The sequence below is a fragment of the Mytilus californianus genome, unplaced genomic scaffold (genome assembly GCF_021869535.1).
Source record: "Mytilus californianus isolate M0D057914Y unplaced genomic scaffold, xbMytCali1.0.p SCAF_3, whole genome shotgun sequence".
Taxonomy (NCBI): Eukaryota; Metazoa; Mollusca; class Bivalvia; order Mytilida; family Mytilidae; genus Mytilus; species Mytilus californianus.
In genome coordinates, this window is record NW_026262679.1 from 16893924 (window position 1) to 16920091 (window position 26168).

The 26168-nt window shown below is 32.6% G+C and overlaps 1 protein-coding gene and 1 long non-coding RNA gene across 8 annotated transcripts in view; one reads left to right on the forward strand and one right to left on the reverse strand.

The window, feature by feature from the left end:
* The window catches only part of LOC127734019 (semaphorin-2A-like), a 105171-nt gene that overhangs the window by 53319 nt on the left and 25684 nt on the right, over window positions 1–26168 (forward strand). For all 7 annotated transcript variants that reach the window (XM_052243559.1, XM_052243561.1, XM_052243560.1 and 4 more), the window contains 6 exons: window positions 9009–9090; window positions 10147–10192; window positions 11443–11505; window positions 13752–13935; window positions 15925–16056; window positions 16435–16556. In XM_052243559.1, coding sequence (XP_052099519.1) covers window positions 9009–9090; window positions 10147–10192; window positions 11443–11505; window positions 13752–13935; window positions 15925–16056; window positions 16435–16556 — 629 coding nt within the window. The remainder of the gene's footprint in view (window positions 1–9008; window positions 9091–10146; window positions 10193–11442; window positions 11506–13751; window positions 13936–15924; window positions 16057–16434; window positions 16557–26168) is intronic.
* On the reverse strand, window positions 281–6603 carry LOC127734021 (uncharacterized). The gene is made up of 2 exons (XR_007997356.1): window positions 2850–6603; window positions 281–2452 (listed from the first exon to the last, which is right to left on the reverse strand). It is a non-coding gene; the product is annotated as an uncharacterized LOC127734021 (long non-coding RNA).

Consider the following 26168-nt stretch of genomic DNA (forward strand, 5'->3'; position numbering starts at 1 on the left):
ACCCAGCTTGAGGTTAACAACTTACTGATAAGGTCATTACTCCGCCTCCACTGACCAGTCATGAACCATTAATTATAACAAGATGACAACAGGAACCCTTGATTGCTCAATATATAAATTATTCCTCTTTTTTTTAAAATTTTATTATTAGAAAATTAAATTTTAGTTGTATCAGAATATAGTTTCTTACAAAAATACAACTTGTTTCTGTTGATATTGAATATAAATGCTACGTTCCCTTTTATTAAATGGAATCTTCCATTAAAAAACAACAACTGAGAATATTTCCTTAATATTTTATTTATTTAATTTATAATTCTATTTAAAATAAAACACAATCACACAATTAAATTGATTAAAAATGCCAAAAGTACCAAATAGAAGACACAGTCATCATTTAATAGAAGAAGATGAGAGAAGAGCTTTTGTACAAGCAGTCAATGAGTGTGGGTAAGTTATGCATGTTACATAGGTTCAATGTATTGAGGATCCACAAAGGGAATTTGTTAAATATATTCAAATTTTCAATTTATATGTACAATTTTGTGGAATTAATAATTATAACTTACATTTGTAATTTATTTTAAAGGTGAAACCTTTTGTAAGATAAGATAAGAATATTTTATTGGTTTTAATTCCAAAAATATAGGATCGCTACAAAAATTTCACAATAGACATAAAATAAACATAAACACACACACACACACACATATCTATTAACACTTGTATAAAATTAAAATTAAAACAAGTTAAAGAACCTTTTTGAACACGGTCACATACCCCAAGCACCCACATTGTCACTGGACAAACAAAATCTCACCAGATTCCAAAGTTCAAAGACTCATGACTCTACAAAAGTCAACTGATAAAAATTTTCTTTACATATTATGTCCTCATTAACTACAACGTTTCATGAAAAAAATTATTTGTTTTACATGGCATTATTGAAGGTACGTTTTCTTCAGAACGCTTATCAAATTGTACTGAATATGAATGAAATATTTGCCACTGGATGTTAAGCAAACAACAATCAACCAATTTTGTTTATGTATAGCATTAGAAAGTCATCATTGTCATTTATTATTTCACATAGGTTAAATGGGGAGCAGTTTGCAGAATTCATTGGAGATAATGTTACTTCTCACAGAAGAAGAAATAGGGGTGACAGGAAAACTAGTTGGATTTTTTTATTGTAACTGGGCACATTCTATGAAGGTATGTATATAACAAATATTACAAATCATACAGACCATTTAAAAATATAAAAAAATATAAAAAAAATTTCCGTAACTATAGGACTACATTTGTGTAAAAAAAAAGATTACTTTAGATAATTTGAAATAGGTTAAGACGTGTTATAATCATAATGACATGTATAGTAACTTTATTTATAATTTTCTTCAAGAATTCTAGATCAACTTCTTATTTTGACAGGAAGCATAGATAGGCCCTGAAAATGCCCACTATGCCTGGCCAAATGAGGTTTTAAAATACATGAGATCATATAAGTACGTTTTGATGTGAAAGGAGAAATAAAAAAGGTGTGTCCTTATTTATGAATAATTTGTGATTGTTGTTTGCTTTACGTCCAGTGGCAATTAGTTCTTCTAAATTTAGGATGATTTTTTAAGATAAACAAATCAATGATAATGATCATTAGAATTAGTGTTTGGTAAAACTTTTGTAATAACTTCAATAACTAAATAAAATCATAAAAATTAACTTTGTCCAATTTTATTTATTACAGAATGCCTTCAAAATGTCAATGGTGCAGTTCTGTGAAATTGTAGGCAGGAAGAATGACATAACGGAAACCTGAACAAATAAACACCGATTAGACAAAACAATAAATATTTATAATAAGTAAAGGTTTTATTCTACAGTTGCCTGCTCACACGAACCCCTCTTATGTCCTTTCATGGGATTCCCACATTTCTTGCATTTCCGTCGTGTTTTGTTTTTACTATTGTTTACAGGCACATCTCTACTATAGTATTGTTCCTTTGAATAACTATCATTATACTGCAAAAAGTCATGTTTTGCAGCCTCTATTGCTTTCAGATCTGTCCTTCTTTGTTTGGCATTGTCACTGTGTTTGTATGCTGCATGTCTCAGCCTTGTTCCATCAATAACCGTCCATATTGATGTGTTGTTTATTCCAACTTTGAGATTAATTTCATGAAATAGCTGGGTGTTGAAATTGACCATTCCTTCGTTGAAATGTCCAACAGCAAGTGCAACTCCTGATATTGTTTCAGTAGGACTGTGATACTCCCCTTTAGAGAGATAACTCCATATTACATGATGTAATGACTCATTCTGGTTTTAAGTCAAACATTTTTCTGCTCCTTTTAATAACTGCAGAGAAGACAATTTATCAAAGACCGGTTTGATCATTTCAACTAGTACTGGACTTAAAGGATCAGGGGTAGGTAATTTCTTGTTCCTGAAACTGGATTTTTTTTATAACATCAATTATATATAAACATATATATATAAACTTAAATGATATTATCAGATTACTATATTATTGTATTTTTAGCATATTCAGAAATGTCCTCAAGTAATTTAATTCGATTTACTTTATCACATTTGTGTTTGTTTATTTTCTAATTAGTGTTAAAAGGACAAACATAACCAGTAATATTGATTGCAATACTAATCCTAATTGACTCCAGCTGTGTCAGGATGTTTTACATACAATATACAACATTTGTGTCAATAAATTAATTGATAATCTCAGCCTTCATCATATGCAGATATTATATTCAATATTATAAGTAGATCAGTATTTGAAATGGCAATCTGTCTTTTAGAAATAATTATACGTCAGTTAAAGATAAACATACCTTTGTTTTGGTCAACTAATCTCTTGAGATGTTTTCCCATGCGCCCTTGTATGTGACCAACACAATCCTCTGTATAATAATGGTTGGACCATAAGGATGACTGTCAACAACACTGCCATAGGCTGAGCTGTCCCCATCACCAACAAATGTTGTATACTGTAATCCATTCAAATCTTGTGACCTTCGGAATAACATGACAGCACCTTGAGCTTCCATGGTTTTTGCTGATCCCTCATGATTGAGAGTGCACACCTTGTCATGTTCAACAAACCATGAGAGAAATTATCTTGTGTTTGTTTTTCTCTCACGTTCCCATTGTTTACATCCTTTACATTCATTTGACAAAGTCACATAGCCAAGAACTTTTCCCGTATCAACAGATATAACACTAACAAATCCATTCCTCGAGCTGTATCCTACATGGGCCCATGATCCATCCACAGATACTGCACACTTGCATGGTCCTCCTCCATCCCATTCAGATGAATCCCTCTTGATGTTTTTCAATTCTTCAGCTGATTGTATCATTTTATCCCTACATATCTTTTCTGATGCCTCCTTTAGTGCTTCAGTGTGTTTTTAAAAGGTTTATAATTTACAGGAGCCGGTAAGTCCATGATAAAACAAAACTTCAACAGAGCATTTCGAGATTTCCCAATGGTTCTCATTGCCATGACAGACAGCCTGTTAATGTCCTTAGAATGACCAGATCCATATCCAGTATAGGAATCCGAATAAAATTCACATGTATGGTTACAGTTATCACAATTCCACTGAAGTCTTGAGCATAACCCACGTTTACCCGACAAGTTTTCAAGTTTAAGTGATCCAATATGACATTTCCGACACACTGCTGCTGAAGAGACACTTTCTTGCAAAGATTTCAAATGCATAATCAATCTGCCATGAATTTCAGAAATTTGTTCATCATCATCATCATCATCATCATCATCATCATCATCATCATCATCATCATCATCATCATCATCATCATCATCATCATGAGAATCTGATTCCTCATTGTCAGACTGTCTGCTTTCAGTGTTCCATTCGATGTTCATACCTAGATCACTGTCACTATCTTCTTTTTCATTTTCTTCTCTACTAATAATAGAAGACGAATTCAATTTTCTCAAGGACACACTTTGATTTCCAAAATCAGTGCTACTGTCTGTGTCAGAGAGTTCTTCAGTTTCCTCATTAAGCTGTTCATGGAGTTGTGCCTGGTTATAATAAGATCCTTTGTCAGATTCCAGCAGATCATGTTTACGCTGTAAGGGCATTGACTGTTTATCCTCTGTAGGTTTTTTTCCTCTTTTCCTTTTTTTTTTGACTTGCTATCCATCCTTTCTGATGCAGATTACTGACTTGAAAAATCTCCCACAAGGTCCTCTTTTATAAATGTTATCTGTGTTACTGATCACTGGTCATATAACTGTCCAATTATCTCATTGATAAACAGTTATAAGGATTGCCCATATGTTGTTATCTACTCTGGTCAAACACGTGTATTTGTTTACAAAAGTAATTAGCATCAAAAGTCATAAACAGTAAATCAGATTGGATATATTATTTCTTCTATAGGTCAAGTATGAAAATAAGTATACTAAAATGTTAAAAGTGAAATTTTGATAAAATAATCTATCTTTTGTATTGTGCTACCTTTACCAAACAGATGTACACTTTTTCATTGAATACGAGTATCAACGGAGTAAATAGACGGTTGATTTATGTATAGATTTTTTACATGCCTCCAAGTTATATTTAAAGTCAACTCAAATCGAACAAATCGTGATTAAAGTTAAAAAAAAAGCTTAGACAGTGAACGCTTCATGTGATCAATTCTCGCTACTTTGTATTTTACAAATAGTTACACATATATAGGGAAATTAATTTGGGATATTATAGAGTAAAGAGAAGCTTCGGGTTTTGCTCCTTTTGGGGTTCATACAACTTAATCTTAATGAATTTAATATATCTGAACAGCGGTAAACGATTATTTACTCTTAATAATAGGTCCCCCCTGTAAAAATGACCAACATTCCAAATTTTGAAAGATATAAGCCATATATTAAAAAATTCTCTGAAACTGACATTATCAAGATGCTTGATTTCTTGATTGACAACATATTTGTTACGTTTGGAGGACGTGTTTCTCAACAGACTGTCGGAATATTTAATTCCAATGGGAACCAATTGTGCCCCTATTCTTGCCGACTTGTTTCTTTATTATTATGAGGCTGACTTTATACAGGAACTTCTTAGGAAGAAAGATAAGAAGTTAGCAATATCCTTTAACTCTACGTTCCGCTATATAGATGATGTTCTCTTACAAAATAATACAAAATTTGGTGACTATGTTGAACGAATCTATCCCATCGAACTAGAGATAAAGTATACTACAGATACAGTTAAGTCTGCCTCATATCTTGACTTACATCTAGAAATTGACAATGAGGGTCGGTTGAAAACAAAACTTTACGACAAAAGAGATGATTTCAGCTTCCCAATTGTGAACTTTCCATTTCTATGTAGCAACATTCCAGCAGCGCCTGCATACGGAGTATATATCTCCCAATTGATACGATATTCCCGGGCTTGTGTTTCCTATCATGATTTCCTTGATAGAGGATTGCTGCTCACAAGGAAGCTATTAAACCAAGAGTTCCAAATGGTGAAGTTGAAGTCATCCCTTCGTAAATTTTACGAACGCCATCACGAGTTGGTTGACCGTTATGGAATAACCGTTTCACAGATGATATCGGATATGTTCCTTATGTCGTAACTACAATACCCTCCCTTTTCACGAATGTGACTTACCGAATTAGACTATTTACCGGATTTGTAATAACATAAGCAACACGACGGATGCCACATGTGGAGCAGGATCTGCTTACCCTTCCGGAGCACCTGAGATCACCCCCAGTTTTTGGTGGGGTTCGTGTTGCTTAGTCTTTGGTTTTCTTTGTTGTGTCATCTGTACTATTATTTGTCTGTTTGTCTTTTTATTTTTGGCCATGGCGTTGTCAGTTTGTTTTCGATCTATGAGTTTGACTGTCCCTCTGGTATCTTTCGTCCCTCTTTTAATGAATGTATTTAGAAGTGACGTAACAAAAAATTAATATATGACACATTGGAGTATCCTAATAAAATCGAATAACAAAACAAAACATATCTGTTGTTTCAAAATAGTGAGGGGCAAACATTATAAAAAAACTTCTCAGCAGCACATGCGCAACCAGATTCTTGGTAATGATCGTGATGACACTTATATGTTGCATAGATAGGTGGAATCCATCCACTGTTGAAGTGGACACAACTTCTAGATGGACCCCTCAGGCTTATATGCAATGTCTGGGAGTGACATGCCTGAAATTAACATTTCTGAAAAAAAGGTTATGAAGTTTTATCTAGAAACCAAGAATTTTAGGAATTCATAAAAAAATTGTAACTGTGACCTTACCATTTGATCTATTGGCGTCACTATCAACATCCTTTGTCTCGTTTCTGCTATCTACTATCTACCTCTTGAAAAAGTTTTACCTAATTCCAATTGTACAAATGTATCTGATATAATCACTCAGAAACAATTAAAAAAATCATCATATAAACGGAACCTTATATGTTATAATTTCAGTTTACTTTGTAGTAACTGTGACCTTGACCTTTGATTTTACTGTCGATAGGGTTCTTCATCATATCTATTTTTTTTTATTTATCTAAGTCTTGTTTGTAAACCAACAAAGAAAATTCAAGTTACATCTGGAAACTAGTTTTTATCCCAAAAATATCTGTTTTCAGTAACATTGACTTAAACTATGAAATATCAATAGGTCTTATCCCGATATCTGCAGTCAGTATAAATTCGTTTTGATTAAGCAAGGAAAACCTTGGATTTTTTTTCGAAATGCAAACTAAGATAATTTTGATACAGCATCTATTAACTTTGACATATTGACCTCCAAATACGTTAACGTCCTCGGCTTTATCTGTATAAGTTTCGTTATGATGAAACACGAGAAACTCAAGATGTTACCCGGAAAGCACTTGAGGTAGCACTCCACAGTTAGGTGTGTAGTTTCTCATTTTGGCCCCTGTGGATTTTTCAAATATGAGAGCTAGTGTGCAATAAAATTCATTTTTGGATAGCTGAAGATTAATATAGCCTTCATGGTGGGTTTATAGGAACATCTAGATTGTGAAATGCATGTACTATAGGCTGTTTTCTGTATGACAGTCCGTATTTTCATACCCATATCAGACATCGGTCCAGCAATTATTGCATTGTTTTTTTCTAACTTTTTGTCGCAAGAACTTTGTGATTAAATTTTACGACAAAATTGGGCGAAAGACAACCAATTTTTATTTGATCATTTGGTAGATTAATGTCAACAGTTTCAGCAAAGGTATCTCTCAAAGGTATTGAAATTCTAGTTTAAACCAAATTTTGGGGGAATATGTGATATTTTCATGCCCCTTTTTGCAATATTTTATGATAAATATAATGCAGAATGTTGCCATGGATACACAAAAAAGGAATTATTTTTCACCATTTTAACTTTTGAAAATCAAATCTATGGAAGATACTGATTACATACATATGCACATGTATGACACAAACAGTTGACTTAATGTATTAGAAAGCAAGGAATAGAAGATGATTAAACATTTTGTGGTTCAATTTTAATTTTATTTTCTAACTGTGGAGTGCTACCTGAAGAGATAAACAGTTGGACGGAGAAGCAACAACCATATGCTCCAGTGAATTTTTTCTGGTGATCTTTGGTAAACTAACGTTGTCATAACCTTGTGACAACTATTGTAAACTAACGTTGTTATAACCTTGTGACAACTATTGTAAACTAACGTTGTCATAACCTTGTGACAACTTTTGTTGACTCAATGTATTAGAAAGCCAGGAATAGAAGATGATTAAACATTTTGTGGTTCAATTTTAATTTTATTTTCTAACTGTGGAGTGCTACCTGAAGAGATAAACAGTTGGACGGAGAAGCAACGACCATATGCTCCAGTGAATTCTTTTCTGGTGATCTTTGGTAAACTAACGTTGTCATAACCTTGTGACAACTATTGTAAACTAACGTTGTTATAACCTTGTGACAACAATTGTAAACTGACGTTGTTATAACCTTATGACAACTATTGTAAACTAACGTTGTCGTAACCTTGTGACAACTATTGTAAACTAATGTTGTCATAACCTTGTGACAACTATCGTAAACTAACGTTGTCATAACCTTGTGACAACTATTTGTGACAACTATTGTAAACTAACGTTGTCATAACCTTGTGACAACTACTGTAAACTAACGTTGTCATAACCTTGTGACAACTATCCTAAACTAACGTTGTCATAACCTTGTGACAACTATTGTAAACTAACGTTGTTATAACCTTGTGACAAATATTGTAAACTAACGTTGTCATAACCTTGTGACAACTATTGTAAACTAACGTTGTTATAGCCTTGTGCCAACTAATGTAAACTAACGTTGCTATAACCTTGTGACAATTATTGTAAACTAACGTTGTCATAACCTTTTGACAATTATTGTAAACTAACGTTGTCATAACCTTATGCCAACTATTGTAAACTAACGTTATTATAACTTTGTGACAACTATTGTAAACTAACGTTGTTTTAACCTTGTGACAACTATCGTAAACTGACGTTGTCATAACCTTGTGACAACTATTGTAAACTAACGTTGTTATAACCTTGTGACAACTATCGTAAACTTACGTTGTCAAAACCTTGTGACAACGTTGATTGTTTGATAGGTAGCATTTTATTGCTTATTGTTAATGAAATTAACGGTACCAATTTTACATTTTACTGCATCAGATGCGCATTTCGACAATTAATTTCTCTTTGGTGATGCTCAAGTCCAAACTATTTAAACATTCAAACCCTAGTACAAACGTAAACAATCTGATGAATTCAGGGTTATTGTATGAGGACAAGACACCAAATAGCTGAAAATCTCAATGATATTCATTAAACGACTGATGAGCAAACCCAACTTTCCAATGGCCATACCTGCAAACATATTCGTTATTTTGCCTCTAAAGCCTTCACTCCCATCAATAACTTCATATATAAACTTAATATATAATTACAACTCGTTTTACTTTTAGCATTGCTAAATTCTACCGAAGCGACATATAACCGATTCTTGTTGGTGGATTCGGACTTACATAAGTTGTTTGTCGGACAAATGTAAGTACAAATGTGGAATGTTTTAATAAGTTGATTTTGAGAATTGGCGACCAGAAATGTGTGAATGTACAGTTTAGATTGTAATATTTTGTGATTGCTTATTATAAATGTCGTAGATAAATGTAAAAAATCCACCAAAATATTTCTTTTTACTCCTGTTATAGCTATAAGTTTCTAATGAAGAGTAAACTAATCAGTATGTCTGATGATATGCATACAACTAAGCTAGTTTACGTTAGTTTTCTCGTTTGAATTGTTTTACATTTGTCATTTCGGGGCGATTTATAGCTGACTAAGCGGTATGTGTTTAACTCATTGTTGAAGGCCGTACGGTGACCTATAGTTGTTAACTTTTGTGTCATTTTGTCTCTTGTGGAGAGTTGTCTCATTGGAAATCATACCACATCTTCTTATTTTTATATAGACCTATGAATACATTTTCATAAAAATTTCGTATATTCTTTAGGGGTTTCTCATAGCAGGAACATGGATTTCTTTTTTTCTATATTTTTGATTTTGCATGCAGGTCATCAAACATCCAAATGCTATAAGGCACCTTCACGGATATGACATTCAATGCGCTTATGCCACTATCGTTCTGAACATGCATGAAGTATTTGCTACTGGACATTAATCAACCAACAATCAATCAATGCACATATCAAAGTAAAGTCGAAACACATCGAATAAAAAGCATGTACACATATATCAGAGGCCGTATCAAATCGTAGTTTATAGAGACTGATTAGTTCAAAAAATATATTGCACAGTAATATAAATGCATGCTACTGACTGTAATTTTGACGAGATATAAATACCGCCTATTTGGCCTCGTGTTATCCTCGCTCGTAGTCTATAATTTATTCCATAGACGACTATTGAAAACCAAATGGGGCTTGTTTTTCAAGGGCACAACAGCTAATTTGTGTTAATTGTGATAAAATAATAATTGTGTATAATACGATTTTTTGTCATGATGTATAATAGTGTACTTATAATGTATATAAAGGTCTTCAGGATAAAATATGTTTAACTCAAACATCTTGATATTTTTAGGAACAATGTCAGTATAATAGATTTATCAGAAGGAGCAGTTAAAACAGTGAGTATGCAAACATGTCAATATGTTTTTAACATATTGACAGAAATCTGCTTTAAATAAATTGTGTTTCTACATCTTAGTTTCATGAAATTTGTGTATTGGTCTTACATGTTTGATTCCCTTTTACCTTATACACACTTTTTTCTTTCTCTATTACAGATTTTCAAATCATTATCAAAGTTACATGTATCAATATTTCGACCATGTTTGAAATCATTTAAAACTAAACGGGAACTATTGCATAAATTACAAAAACCATATATACCACTATCTCCCTCTGAACAAAACGTTTCTTGTTACAATGTTTACAGAACAGTTATGATATCTTTTCTGTGAAAAAAAACACGGACATATTAATAAAATGTTTTATCGTGGATGTGTCACATTTTAGACGTGTAGTTTTAAAATCTTCTGAATAACAATCTAATAATTCGCGATATTATTTCAATACGCCTTATTATAGATTTATATATTTATTACACTATAACATTTTACTAAGGTATAACAAGCACACGTAGTGATGCTCACTAAGAGTTTTGCTGTAACCATTTTCTTTTTTATGCTATCACTAACACAACCGCCAAACACGCAGAAAAGTGCACTTAAGTATTTGCCTGGAATGAAATGATTATACTTACATAAGCAACAAGACAGGTCTCACACGTTGAGAAAGATCTGCTCACCCTTCCGGTGCACCTGGAATCTCCGTTTTTGTTGGGGTTCGTATTGCTCAGTCTATAGTTTTCTATGTTGTGTGTTGTAGACTGTTTTTCGTTTTTTCCACGGCATTGTCACTGTGTCTTTAAATGTCTCTGTTGTATCTTTAGACTCTTTTTTGTGAATGACTGTATACACTTTTAGTTATCTTTTTTATTTTCAAAATATTTCCTTTACAATATGTGATTATAGGATGCAAACAAATGTTAACTGAAAAGTCTTTTAAAACGTGTTGACCTGCTACAATTTATAGAACTTTGAGAAACTGGGATACATTCATATGTTATGTCAATTTTGAACTTACTCAATTAAACTCTCTTAATTTAATACTTCGTGGTAGCGGTTACATATTTAGAGTAACATCGATGAAACAAGAATTATTGACCCTAATTATCAAACATAACTAATAGAAAATTATAATTTTGATGATGATATTACTTTGTTTATATTAATCTATGACGTTAATTAATTAGAATTACCTTCTCAATTCCAACGATTCATTTTGCAGTGTTTTGTTAATGTGTTTTTTCTAGGATAACATTGAACTTCTACCAGAAACAGATAAACTGAATTATTGTACCTTATCAAAACCAACGGTAAGTTAGTTAAAATACATACTGCGTGCATCATGTAAAACCTCTAACACGAAAATCTTAAATAAATTTGCTTCAAAACCAATGTCCCATACTCCCATAATTACAAAAACAAGATATATGATAGTTGTATTGTGCTAGATTATGTGTTTATTTTTGTAATTCAGATTAACATGGGTGTGTTTCACTTCTGGTATCTTAATTAGTGTCTTTTTTCTCTGCTTATGACTACCACCGGTTAAGAATAATCACCGAACTATACGATGACATGTGATCAACTAATAGATCAGAAACACCTGATTTGTCTCTAGGTTTTTGACAAGGTTCATAGTGTACAACTTTTAGTTTTCTGTGTCATATTTTTGTAAGGAAAATAATGTGTTACACTTATCAGAAATTTATTTAACAGAGCTTACTTATTCTTTGTAAAACTTCAAGCTTTATCATACTTTTGAGCTACCCATTTGCTTTTGCCAACTCGACTCAGCTTTCAACAATTGTTTGTTTTCTCTTGATTAAGGAACAGTATCAATTTTATCAATTTAACTTTATTTCGTATCAGGAGGTTACGTGCTTTGAGTAAAAAATATTCATCAAATATACCAGGCGTATAATTTGTATACCAGACGCGAGTTTCGTCTACAAAAGACTCTGAAGTGTCGCTCGAATATAAAAAAAATAAAAGTTGAAGAGTATTGCGGGTAAAACATTCCGAAATGTTTAGCCAAATGCAGCTAAGGTATTTTTTTCATTGGGTAGAACATCCTTGGTATTTCGAACAATTCATAGTAACTTCGAGCATTCTTCGACACGGTATAATATAATTGACTATTGTTTGTGCCTGTGATTTAGTTATCTATTTAACAGTTGTATGTTATATTTTATGTTCTGTTGAGTACTTGTACCTTCCGTTGGTCCGCAGATTGGAATTTGAAGTCGAGTATTGATAAGATCTCAAAACCTTGTTAAACGCTGCCACTTGTTTATATGGCTGTGCAGAGTCTGGGACTTCGCCCTTTGGTGTCTTATGTTATCTGTGGAATAAAAGTTGAAAAATGAATATTTAGCATGTTTTTGATAGGAATTTAGTATTTTTCCTAAATATTTAATTATGCAAACAAAAAGATGATAACTGTTAATTTACATCAACAAAATCATGGAATTGACAAATTCGATGTTCATGGAAAAAAATAATGTGTGGGGGATTTCTTCATATTTTATGTTACGAATGAAATTAAAACCAAGACAAAAAAGTATGATAAGAATGGTGGAATTGTATGTTGATAAGACAGGATAATATATTTTCATATAAAATTTGATGTTAAAATGATACAAAAAAAAGTCATATGCTTGAAACAATGACAATTAATTGCACTCATGAATAAAGATGCTGTGAATCTGATATAATGTCGAAATTATTTCATTTAATTATATCCGAGACGCTTTCTGTCCTTCAATATCAAATAAGGAGATATGGTTCGATTGCCAATAAGACGTAAATTGAAGCAAATATAGTCCACCGTAGGGCCTCAACAATGAGCCAATATATATGGTAAAGTCAGCTATAAAGGCCTCGACTTGACAAAATGTGAAACAATTCAAAAATAAAAAGCTGAAGAACTCATTTATTATAAAAAAAAAAAATGAACGGAAAACAAATATGACAGACAGCAACCAACGAAAACCTCTGCGGTACAGGCTCCTGGATTGGGACATGCACATATAGAATGTGGCGTTCGCCTCTAACTTGCGATATTGAAACAGTATAACATTAAAGCAAAATGTAAAATCAGTGGGAAATAGCTTGACTAATCAAATTGATACGAGGCACACATAAAAGCAACCAAAATAAAGGCGAAAGACAAAAATAATGATCTAGCAGAACTTGTAATAACTTAAAGCTAGATCAAAGCTAATAACGACTAATACATACATCATGTTTATTACAGCCTTAAACAAGAAGTATGAACATGAAATATAAGACATCAAAAATTATATACCTTGATTAATATGGTTCATTTCACTCTTGACTAACCTTCATCTTACTTAATATCAAAGAGAACCTCTACATTATGATCTTAAAGGTTGATAATTGCGTCCAAAAATACAGCTTTTAGCTTTTACTTAATTGGTATCCCTTGAAATATTACGACTGCTATCATAACACAAAACGTCTGTGAATTGTATAACACAGGTTTCTCTTTGACTATTGTGCCTTTGTTATTCTTCTTTTAATTTTTATACTGTAGGTTCCTGACTGTCAGAATCACATCAGATTTATTACAAAAAAGACAAAGGATAAATTGATGTTGTTTGGATCAAATGCAGATTCTCCAAAGGGGTTTGAACTCAATATGACTGACATGACTCAGAGTAGTTCAGTTGTTCCGTGCTCTAATGATCCGTTTCACAATTTTACAGTTTTGTATGTCCGTAAGCACTTGAATTTATTTTTATTTGATATATTTAAACGACATCATAAGATATTTTATTTTTATGCCGTTACAAACCATAACGTTCCAGGATGTAATTCTTGATCCGTTAAAGATTCACGAAATCACATCTCCCCGTAATACCATTTACCGTTCATTCCCGTCAACACTATTTACAAATAAGATTTTCACGTATTTATGTATTTCAACACACTACATTTCAAATGTTTGGTTTGATCTTTCCTGATGAGCGTAGATAAATATAAGCCCTTCATACGCACGAAATTTATAAATTGATATGTTCATTCCAGTTTCCCCATACACCAATTTCCCCATTGAACAATACCCATACCTCGTTCCTTTTTTCCATTTCCTTTTAAGCATAACCAGAACCTTTCAAAATTACCATAACATTTTGTTAACATATAGAATGAAAACACTTTTAATCTTATAATACCGGAATAAGAGACCACAAAAAATACATATACAAGTAAAAAAATAATAAACAATTCTTTATTAACTTTTGCATATCTTCAAATAACTGAATGTGATTGGTCCGTTATAATTCTTTCCGAGGTTTACACTTTGGTTGACGATGGTTTCGAATCTACTTATGTACCCTATATAAACACCATGTCGATAACACTGTGATATATGCATACGCAATAATGGAACCCTGGGGTCTAAAAAAAAACTGAAATAGAAAGAAACAAAAATGTCCTGTTCAGATTGAAATTATAAGGATCAATCACGTTTTGTTCTAGTGGTTCTAGTTGTTATCACTAAATTGAATCCCAACTAAAAAATATTGTTATACACATAGGTACATTCACAGTCCTACAATCAGCCGTCGACACCTATAATTTGGCATTGCACAAAGTCATGTTTTTCTCTAACTATTAATGACGTCTTTAAACTTAATCTTTTGGAAGTTGGGTGCGTTCTGATTGACATTGTAGTTTTAGATACATATTTTTTTTGTTAAATGTTATTGGCTTTAGACTTGTTTTCAGTAACTGCAAGTACTCTAAGATCTGTGTTTTGTGTGCTTTGTTGATTTTGTTACTTTTTTGTGCTTTGCATTGACCTGATGAGTTAAGCCCATTTCAACTGATTTTTATAACTTGTTCTTAATATTTTCATCTTATATTTCAGTTCCAGGTTTTTTTGTGTTGGGGGGGGGGGGGGATGTTTCGGACGTCAGCAAAAATGTTTACCCCAACACATTCTGTGCCTATCTAAAGCCAGGAGACTGTAATTCAGTGGTTGTCGTTTATTGCTGTATATCATATTTGTTTTTCGTTTATTGTTTTGTACATAAATCAGGCCATTAGTTTTCTCTTTTGAATTATTTTAGGTTTGTCATTTTGGGAACTTTTACAGCTTATTAAGCGGTATATGCTTTGCTCATTGTTAAAGGCCGTATGTTTACCTATTGGTATTAACTGCTACGTCATTTGGTCACTGGTTCAGAGTTGTCTCATAAGCAATTATACCACATCTTCTTATTTTATATAAAGAACTAAATATGATAACATGAAAGCTTGTCATACTACACTCTACTATCGACTACGTTATTTCCAAGTATATCTCATACAGTAGTGTCATTAATAGTGGAGATGACAGTCAAAAACCTGTCATCTATCAAGAATAAGTTCGTAAAGAAATTATAACGCAGAAAACATACGAGACATTAAAGACATTGAAAACTTTTATAAAGTCATAAATATGTGGATTGCAGAGAATATAAGAATAATGAATACATAACGGTGTGAGCCAAGACTCCGTGTTGAAGACCGTACTGTACCTATAATGGTTTACTTTTATAAAATTTTGACTTGGATGGAGAGTTGTCTCATTGGCACTCATACCACATCTTCTTATATCTATATAACGGTGTAATCATAACATTTATTTGTTAATCAATTAAGTAAAAAATAAAAGCTTACACTACAATAGGTCGATATTTCCTTTAAAAACTACTTTCTAGAATCACAGAATCCAAATGACGAGGAGCTAATGTATTATGCATCTACGTTACACGGTGAATCTACAATTCAAAGACCTATACCAGGAAGTACAGATTATATGAAAGGCGTAATAAGTGAAAAATGGATGAAAGGTGAGGAAATATTTAAACCGTTAAGTGTAATAAATACAAAAGCAAATATTTGAAAATTAAAGAAATTCTTAGGAACAGTACACGCTTGTATGTTCAGATATCGCAGATATAATCGCTCGTTTCAGTTAAGTTGTTTACTTATATATGCAGAGTAGAATGATTGTTTTTAATTTGTTTCACTGTTTGCATTGTTAAATAATGTATTAGACAAACATATTTTATGCTAAGTACATTACATCACACAATAAAACCACAGCAGAATCAAATAAAACAGAAAAAGGAAAACAAAAGAGTTCGATAAACAGATACGATTTTCTACAATATTTGATTGTAAGAAAGGAACTAATAATTCAATAATATTATGTTCGTTAATTATAGATCCACAGTTCGTTGCTTCATTTGACATTGAAGATAAGGTATATTTTTTCTTCCGTGAGACTGCAGTAGAAGTTGATCCTGCGGAAACAAAAATATATTCTCGGGTAGCAAAGGTTTGCAAGGTAAGCACCTATCTTAATTTGCATTCGAAGTTATAAAATTGAATTTAAAAGTGTTGTCTACGTTTATCTGTTTGATCTCTACTTTTCAGGATGTTTTAACCAAAGGGGACCTTTGTCACATTCTGTCTGCCATTATTCAAATAGAAAGTAATTATATCAAATATTATATTCATAAACAACGTCTTGTTGACCACATTCAAACAGATTTAGTAAAGATTATTTCCGGCATGACGGTCTTCAATGCCTATATAACATGAAATTATGAAATGAGCCAACGTTCTTTCGTCAATTTAATCAACCTTTTGATGTATTCAATGCTGTTCTAGTTGTCACAATGAATCCATATGGATTGCGCAACCATTTAAACCCATACATGATACTCGACTATTGAAAAAAACTTTATACACGATTCAATTGAGTCGTTACGTTGTCATTTAATGTTCCGAAATGTTAACTGTAATAACTTCTTCGTTTATTTTTTGAAATGTTTTTTTAAACATCATCGCATTCGATAGAATGATATCGGATAACAAACGCATTACTAACCAGATACCAAATGCATCGGTGCCGGCATGATATAACGCTGATATTTATACTTCTGAAATTCTTAGTTGTTGAATTCAGTTTCTTCCTAACGAGATTCGGGTGTTCATCAACTGGTTTTGCGTCGTCTTGAGATTTTGATTTGGGTTAATTGATCATTGTCGTATGAAACATTGCCTTGTCAACCTCAAAAGTCTCAATGTGTATCTTACAGGAAATGCTAACATGCTATGAGTTTTATTACGAAGTGGTTTGCTTTTAAGACAAGGCGTTTTGGTACAAAGGTTCATTTATGATGTAAATAAGTTCAGATATGCAGTAAATATGGTGCTATGCACATATTGTTCCTAATCTATTTATATTGACGGGATAATAAAAACGTTAAATACCTTTTGTTTGAAAACTAAAAAGTCGTGCGATTGTGTAGATAACAAAGTAGAGTGTACTAAACCGGTAATTCCTATTTGGTGCAGCTATATTTTAAAGTCATTTTCTCGTATTACATAGTACAATAAACTATAATAAATGTATAACGTTATACAATATTTAAATACCTCCATTTAACAGACAGACGCTGGTCTGGAAGCCATTGACACGCTACCTTTAAGTTGTTATTAATCTATGTTTATAAATATCATACAACTTAGAATTATTTTCATAACAGTGTGGACATGGACACCTGGTATTTAAATGTTATCGTGTTGGTCACTGGCTGCCGACAACAAAGACTTTACGCAATTACAGTATGTCAGGGTGTTTAATAATGACGAAGACATATTGACAATAACAAACTATATTAATTGACCTTCTATACAAGAGAGTCTCATATAACATAACAATAAAGTCTGGATCTTATCTGGTTAAGATATGTGATTATTACGGTATGTGACATCCCCCTTTTTCTAAAAGATGAAATGAAATGGATAAATGAATAAATGAACTTGAGTATTACGTTGAAATTAATACTGAAATAGTTTTGACTAGAAATTAATACTCACTAGATTAAAGTCTCTTTTACAATTTAACTTAACGTTTATATATTGTCTTTTCTGATAACTAACTTAAACTAACTGAATGCTTTCTAGCAACTACTTGACAGCTCAAAAGAAATTATCTTACATAGTCATTTAATTTGTTTGGCACTTTTATTGTTCTTCCAGATCTTGTCACGGGTGAATACTTTCATTATCCTCGGACGCAACGGTTTCAATGCGGTCTAATGTTTGTGAAGTGTTACAGACAGTTGAAGTTTTACGGACGGTTGTATTATTTTTGTGATTGTTCTTGTCATATACGTGTTCAACCGTGTTTTCTCGGTAAGCTGTTGGTCTTATATGCCTACGTTTTCGTCTATAACGTCTGTCATCTGACGTTTGCACTACATACGAGCGAGGAGTGTGGTGTTTTTGCATTGTCTGTCCTGGTTTCCATCTGTGAGCATACATGTACATTGTAACAACAGAGTCTCCTTGACTTAGCGGTTTCAATTCAGGTCCACAATGTTTGTCATAGTTCATTTTATTTTTCCTTTGGCGGGTTTCGAGTTTGTTGAGTATTTCACGGTTGTTGATGTTTTGTGGCATCAATAGCGGTAATGATGTCGGTAACGATTTTTTCAATCTCCGATTTAGAAACAATTGTGATGGCGAAAGATTAATGTCCAACGGTGTGTTTCGATATTCTAAAAGAGCTCTGTGCGGTTCCTCGATTTCATAATGAGCTTCTTGACGGTTTGAACACTTCTCGGCTTGTCCATTTGATTGGGCAGAGTGTGTGCTGCTCGTTGTATGTTTTAATCCATATTCGGTAGCAAATCTTTTTTTTTCTAACGAAGAAAACTGAGGTCCATTTTCAGGAACTAATTCGTCAATATATCCAAATTTTGACATTAGTCCTTTTAAATAGTCAATGGTTTTCTTGATTGTTTTATTATCAAGTTTCATCACTTCCGGTCATTTCGAGTAGACGTCAACTAAGAGTAGGTAGTGTTGTTTCTGATATTAAAATAATTCTACGGCAAGTTTCGACCAGGGTCGCTCTGGTATTTACATTAATTCATTAACATTGATTCATTTGCGTTAACATTCTGATGTTGAACGCAAAGTCCACATGATTTGACTTTATCCTTAATGTCCTGTCCCATATTGATCATCATTAACATTCTGATGTTGAACGCAAAGTCCACATGATTTGACTTTATCCTCAATGTCCTGTCCCATGCCGATCCATAAAAGAACATCACGTGCACGGCTTTTGCACTTTACGATCACAAGATGTGATTTGTGTATTTTGTCCAACATTTCATTTTGTAGCGCTTTTGGTACAATTGCTTTGTTTGACTTGTACATAAGTCCATTGATGACTGATAATTCATCACAGAAAGTCTAATATGGCCTCAATGAGTGTAAAAGTTCAGATTTTTCATTTGGCCATCCATCAAATATGACATCTTGTAATTCCTGAAGGTGCTCATCATTTGCGGTTTCCCTCTGAAATTTAGCATACATTTCAGGTGCATTTGGCATGTGTGATATGAAATGTCATTCACGTGTAAATCCGTTATTAACAATTCCTTTGTTTCATTTAAGAACGATCTACTGATAAGATATGCGAGATATATCTCTTTGCCAGGTTTGTAGTCAACTTTTAGATCATACTTTTCTAATGCTTTTAAAAGTCTTTGTAACCTAGGCGGAGTTTGGTAGAGCGGTTTCAAGAAGATTGATTGGAGCAGTTTATGGTCAGTCTCTATTTGAACTCGGCGTCCATATACATACTCATGGAATTTATTACATCCATAAACAATTGCATGTGTTTCTTTTTTGATCTGCGGTTTTCGTTGTTCTGTTTGAGTGAGAGTACGTGAGGCGTATGCAATCGGTTTCTGATTTTGTTTAGTACAGCTCCAAGTCCTTTTGAACTAGCATCAACGCAGAGTGTAATCGGTTTGTTCGAACCGTAGTATTTAAGCAGTGGTGCGTTTGTTGCCATTACTTTTAACTTCTGAAAGCTAAGTTCTTGTTGTTCATCCCAGTGCCATACAGTGTTCTTCTCTAGGAGTGTTCTTAACGGTGCACTGACTGTTGACATATTTGGCATAAATTTGCCAAGATATTGAAAAAATTAGGAATGTCGTCGATTATCTCTTCTGCTCCGTTATTACTATCTTTACAATACTGTTGCCTGTATTTACACATGCCCATTTATAAAATAAAGGATTGTGCATGAAAGTTTATAGGACTTTGTTTTGAATATATTTATAAACTCACAGCAAATAATTTCTTTTGAAAGAATGAGTATATTCAGAGGTAAAATCACTAAGTAATCGAGAGAAAAAACGTTATGCCTTTTCGTGCACAAACGGTCTGTGGCTCATTAAAAAAAAATACGAAAACATTTATTCGTAAGAGTTGATGTAGAGTAACATACGATCAAGTGCTTCTAACAAAAATAGTAATGTGCGATATGAACTGGTGTGAAATTTTAGAAATGTACCAGTTCATATCGCACATTACTATTTTTGTTAGAAGCAGATCTATGCAGTCCCTGTTGTAAATACCTAACCTACAATTTAATAATTGTACAAGCGTTGTTCGGTTTAAATTGTTTAAATTTAAAAATTGTTATAGTTCAATCAGAATAGATTGATATGACTCATTTTACATCATAATCATACTGATGAAGGATATCTGTTATCCGAAATATTTATACATGTGTAGATACTTACATTTAATGCTTCCTTTTTATATTGGTGTTGTTTTGTACACTTTTTGGGCGTTTATATAATTTATTTATGGTGTACAGGTTTACTCGCAACGATCAAGCGCCCTCGTAAGAAAGATCGTTGACTAAAATCTAGACCTTTTATATTTATAATAATATATTTTAGCGGCAATTAGTAAAATTAAGCATTAGGCTTAAATCCTAGGCAATAAGCTAACGCCTAAGCAGTAAGTCTATTGCCTAAATGATGCTAGGCATTATTCTTGAATCCTAGGATTTAAGTTTAAATCCTGAAAAATGTGTCCAGGCATTAATATTAATTCCTAAATGTAAATGCGAATAAATAAAAAGACATTTATTCAAAGTTTTGATACTTTTGGTACATAATTACTAATATTGTAAGAACAAACACAGAAACGAAGGATACCAAAAGGACACCCAAACTCACAGGTCTAAAAAAAATATGACAAAGCAATGACTAAAAAAGGAAAAGACAAACAACAGTACGCAAAACACAACATAGAAAATTAAAAACTGAGCAACACGAACCCCAACAAAAACAAGATGATCTCAGGTGCTCCGGAAGGGCTAGCAGACCCTTCTCAACATGTGGCACTTGTCGTGTTGCTCATGTTATTAAAAAAAAAGCCGGTGATTAGTCTTATTCGGCTAGTCACATTCGGGGAAAAGAGACGTTGTAGTTACGACAATTTAAACATATCCGTGTCATCCATTTTGTCAACTGAAGTTTAAAATGTCAATTACCTTACACAAAGTCACTAGTTTTTGGGTTGCTTTAATTTTAACTTTGGTATAACCAAAGCAGTTTATGGTGCGCAACAAACATTGTGAAAACATCAATCAAATCGAAAGTCACCTATGAAGCACATTTTGACGTGAGAGCTTTAATGGGACAAGCTTTTGTTAAGTGATTTTATAGAAACTTATAGTTTCCATCTGGGTTTGATTGAAAATCCATTAATTCAACCTGTCCTATACTGTTGAACTCTTTGGATAAATGGGTTTCACTACTACTACTCCCTTCCATACATACTTTTCCTTCATGTTACAATTTTTACAAAGTGAAAGAAATAGTTTGATAGAATCAGAGAAATATTTGCATAGCCATGGAATCACAAGAAAATATTTGCATAGCCATGGAATCACAAGAAATATTTGCATAGGCATTATTAATGTGGTTCATACAGTCTCTGTTGCCATGACCTGTTTAGTTGCCTTTCCCAAAATACCATACAGTTCTTCTAGGAAAAAAAAAAATTTTTTTTTTATTTTCCTCATTATTCTACTTTATTTAATGTTTACCTTCCAAAGCCTCCAATGCTAAAAATGCCATACCTTTTTTAATTGTAGTAGTCTATTGTTGCCACCTTTCTGGGGATTGTAAAAGGTAAAAGTTCAATCTTTGCCAAAAGATCACTGTACTATATATCTTGGGTATATGCTCCTTGTTTTCACTGATTCAAATTTAGACCGCAAAGATCCCAGAAATTTGTCTTCAGTAGACATGTCAATTAAATGCTAATAATACATATTATGAAGTGAAAAGACAAGATTGCATGGGGGCATTTTACAAAATGGTTAACAGTTATGTTTTACATATCCAATAAAAATAAATGGAAAAAAGAAATAGATGATGTGAGTAAAAAATTCATATCTACATGTGTCTGCTTTTGACCAGACCAAAACCAGCACGACCAGTGAAGTGCCAATTTTCTTCAATTAAATTTTTAGATAGAACCATCAATCTCTCTCCTTTCATAAGAAACACTTACTTGCTTGAAACATATCAATATTTGTAATACCACAAAGAAATACAAGTTAATTCTGTTATGGATATGAAAAATATACTAAATTTTGAAGATCTGTTAGTTTAATTTACATTAATATTCGGAATAAAATATAAACCATTCTTTACATCAAAGTTCACCTATTGCCTGAAATGATGTTTGGTAATAGGTTGAATAATCATCATCAGATTTCAGGAAATAAGCTTAAAGCCTGAAAATTTCAGGCAATAACTTAATGCCTAGGCGTTAGCTTATTGCCTAGGAATTAAGCTTAATGCCTAATTTTACTTATTGCTGCTAACATATATATATATATATATATATATATATATATATATAAGTCTAAATTGAAAACAACGTTCAAACCTATGACTGCGTTGGATAAAAACCCCAATTTTTATACGTGTGCATGCAAAACAAATTTCTTGGTAGAGGGGTCTAAATACAGCACAAACAACATTTTCCAAAAGACCAAAAAAGCAAAAAAGTATATTTAAACAAAACGCATTTGACTAACAGGTCGAACAACGGATGTTGTTAAACCCTGCTGACTGCCAGTGGCGATTGCCAAATAAACGGATCACAAGATGTAACAAAATGAATCTTTATTATTAATTTAATACCAAACAGAAAACAATAAACTTGCGGAAAAGATGGTATCCCGCAAACATGAGGTGCAAACATTTGTACACCATATCCGGATTTCGACAATTAATGTTTCTTCAGTGATGTTAGGAATCGAAACGGTATTTGGAAGGCCATATAATTTACCTCAATGTAGGATAGACTCTTAAATTTTGAAGAGTCGAAATAGGATGAACGGATCATATAAACCCGAAGGAAAATATAATACAAGCCCAAACGAAAAAATATAAATAAGTCTAAATTGAAAACAACGTTCAAACCTATGATTGCGTTGGATAAAAACCGCAATTTTTATACGTGTGCATGCAAAACAAATTTCTTGGTAAAGGGGTCTAAATACAGCGCAAACAACATTTTCCTAAAGACCAAAAAAAGTGAAAAAGTATATTTAAACAAAACGCATTTGACTAACAGGTCGAACAACGGATGTTCTTAAACCCTGCTGACTGCCAGTGGCGATTGCCAAATAAACGGATCACAAGATGTAACAAAATGGATCTTTATTATTAATTTAATACCAAACAGAAAACAATAAACTTGCGGAAAAGATGGTATCCCGCAAACATGAGGTGCAAAAATTTGTACACCATATCCGGATTTCGACAATTAATGTCTCTTCAGTGATGTTAGGAATCGAAACGGTATTTGGAAGGCCATACAATTTACCTCAATTTAGGAATATATATATATATATATATATATATATATATATATATATATATATATAGTGTAAGAAACTTCAGTTATTTATTTATATATATTTATTCCACATAGGACTATATTTTACGTTAAGGCTTATTTTCACTTACACCGGACTATATAGTCAAGCAGACCTTTCATGTGCACGTGATTGTGAACCTATTGACATTTCACAGGTGAGTTTCGAATCAGTCGACACACGCTTGTGCTGAGTTTAGAGTTGGCAAAAATAGCAGTTGGTATCAGGATTGTCAGTTCAGGACATGGACATCCCAAGGCTTATTATTACAACACTCCGGGATTTTTAGGCCCGCTTTTGGTGTGCGTAAAGAAAATACCGTCGATAAGTCGGTGATAATGGTGATGAAAATACAAATGGTCTCATTGGTTATATAGTATCAACTTGATGGTTGCTGATAAAAATTTCAACGTTTGGAGTTGGTTAAATTATCCGTTAGAACAAATATATAAAAAGTCCGTTAAAATATATGTCAAAGGAATCGAGTAGTCCGTGCAGTATTATGCAGTTTAAAGTCGTCATGGATCATTGAAGTTATCATTGCAGTAAAATTATATAATCTAGTGTTATTTTCATCAATTCAGAATCAACCAAAAATGTGTGAAAATAGTTATATTCCGTCCGTTTAATATTAACAGAAATCCAAGGGGAGTAACCCAAATTTATACTACATAACGTGCACTTTCAACCTTACCAGGAAGTGTGCAGAGTTGATGGAAGTGTGAAGACTGAAATCGTTTAGTTTTATTTTGATTATTTCATAACATTATATTTAGTACCGTTTCGTGTGTGTTTATTAAGTTACATTTGTGTTTATTCATTTCATTATCTCATTTGTGTTCAATTTACTTTACTTTTGTTTTGTTTATTTAATTTATATTTAAATATAGTTTTGTATAACATTGGCAACTTGACAAGCCAAAGAACTTACTTCGTTACATATATATAATGTGCTTACATTGCAAACCTTTGCTATCCGATATATGCATGATTTCGGATTTGTCTCAAATCAAACACATATGATTAAACGATGTCACTTTATAAATCACTTGTTCTTCCAACTGGACCACAAAAAAATGATCAGAGCATCTTCACGTCTGCCTTTGGCTAGGCATGATAACTTTCGTTGAAATTTCAGAGCTGATAAAAAAAATTACTAAGTCTTTTGCATTGATAACATAACTGGATTCAGTAAAACAGGTTCTCTAAATTTGTTGATACTTTTACAAGATGTCTGCAGTTCATTACTATTGTATCGTATACCATGACGTGTTAAGATCCCTCCAGTGGCGTATGCGAGCATATCGAATCAAAATTTCTAATGGTGACGTTAAATAATATCTCCATGACTCCAGCAGTGTGGTAAAATCGCCGCGGAATGAACATTTTTAAAACTGTCTAAGAATTGTACGAGAGATTCTTGTAAGTTCTATCCTCGACGTTGATCAAATTGATCATCTGGATCAAGTAGTCTTTTAGGTTTCTTTCTGACTCGAAGTTTGGAGCTGTCTCGGTCCTAGTAAACATTCACTTCCTTGAATTTTGTGAGCTGGTACGTATACATATCTTTTCGCTGTATATGCAGGATAACGATTTGTTGGTACGTAATTCCTTTGACTTCGTCAGCTGAACTCTTTTAACGATTATTTGAAGAATACATGTCTCATTACTGGTATAACTTTACACCAGTTTACTCCCGTACATTATTTCACGGTGTGTATGGATGACACTAGTATATCCGAGATACATTTGGCGATCTCAACAGCTAATACATGGGACTGCTTGTTGGTGCATAGACATGACATAGACATAGAAAACTTTATTTTGATTCGGCATAGCATAAAACATACAAACACATGAGCTTTTTACCGAATATAAAAACGTATACAAAACAAACAAAACAAAGCATCATGTGCATATAAAACATACAAGTGAATAAAGCCAAGTAACAACCAAAATTTCAGAATTCTGGCAATCTTATATAAATATTTATAAATTTATTTTAAAATTTAAATAGAACTGTTTGACAAAAAAACAGCAACAACTAGATAACAAATTAAACAATTCATATAAGCTAACAATTTGAATTAATACTTAAATATGGAAAGAAGTTTAATAATGAAAAATTTACAAAATGAGTTGCAGAGCTGACAATATAAAAGCGAAGATTCAGAA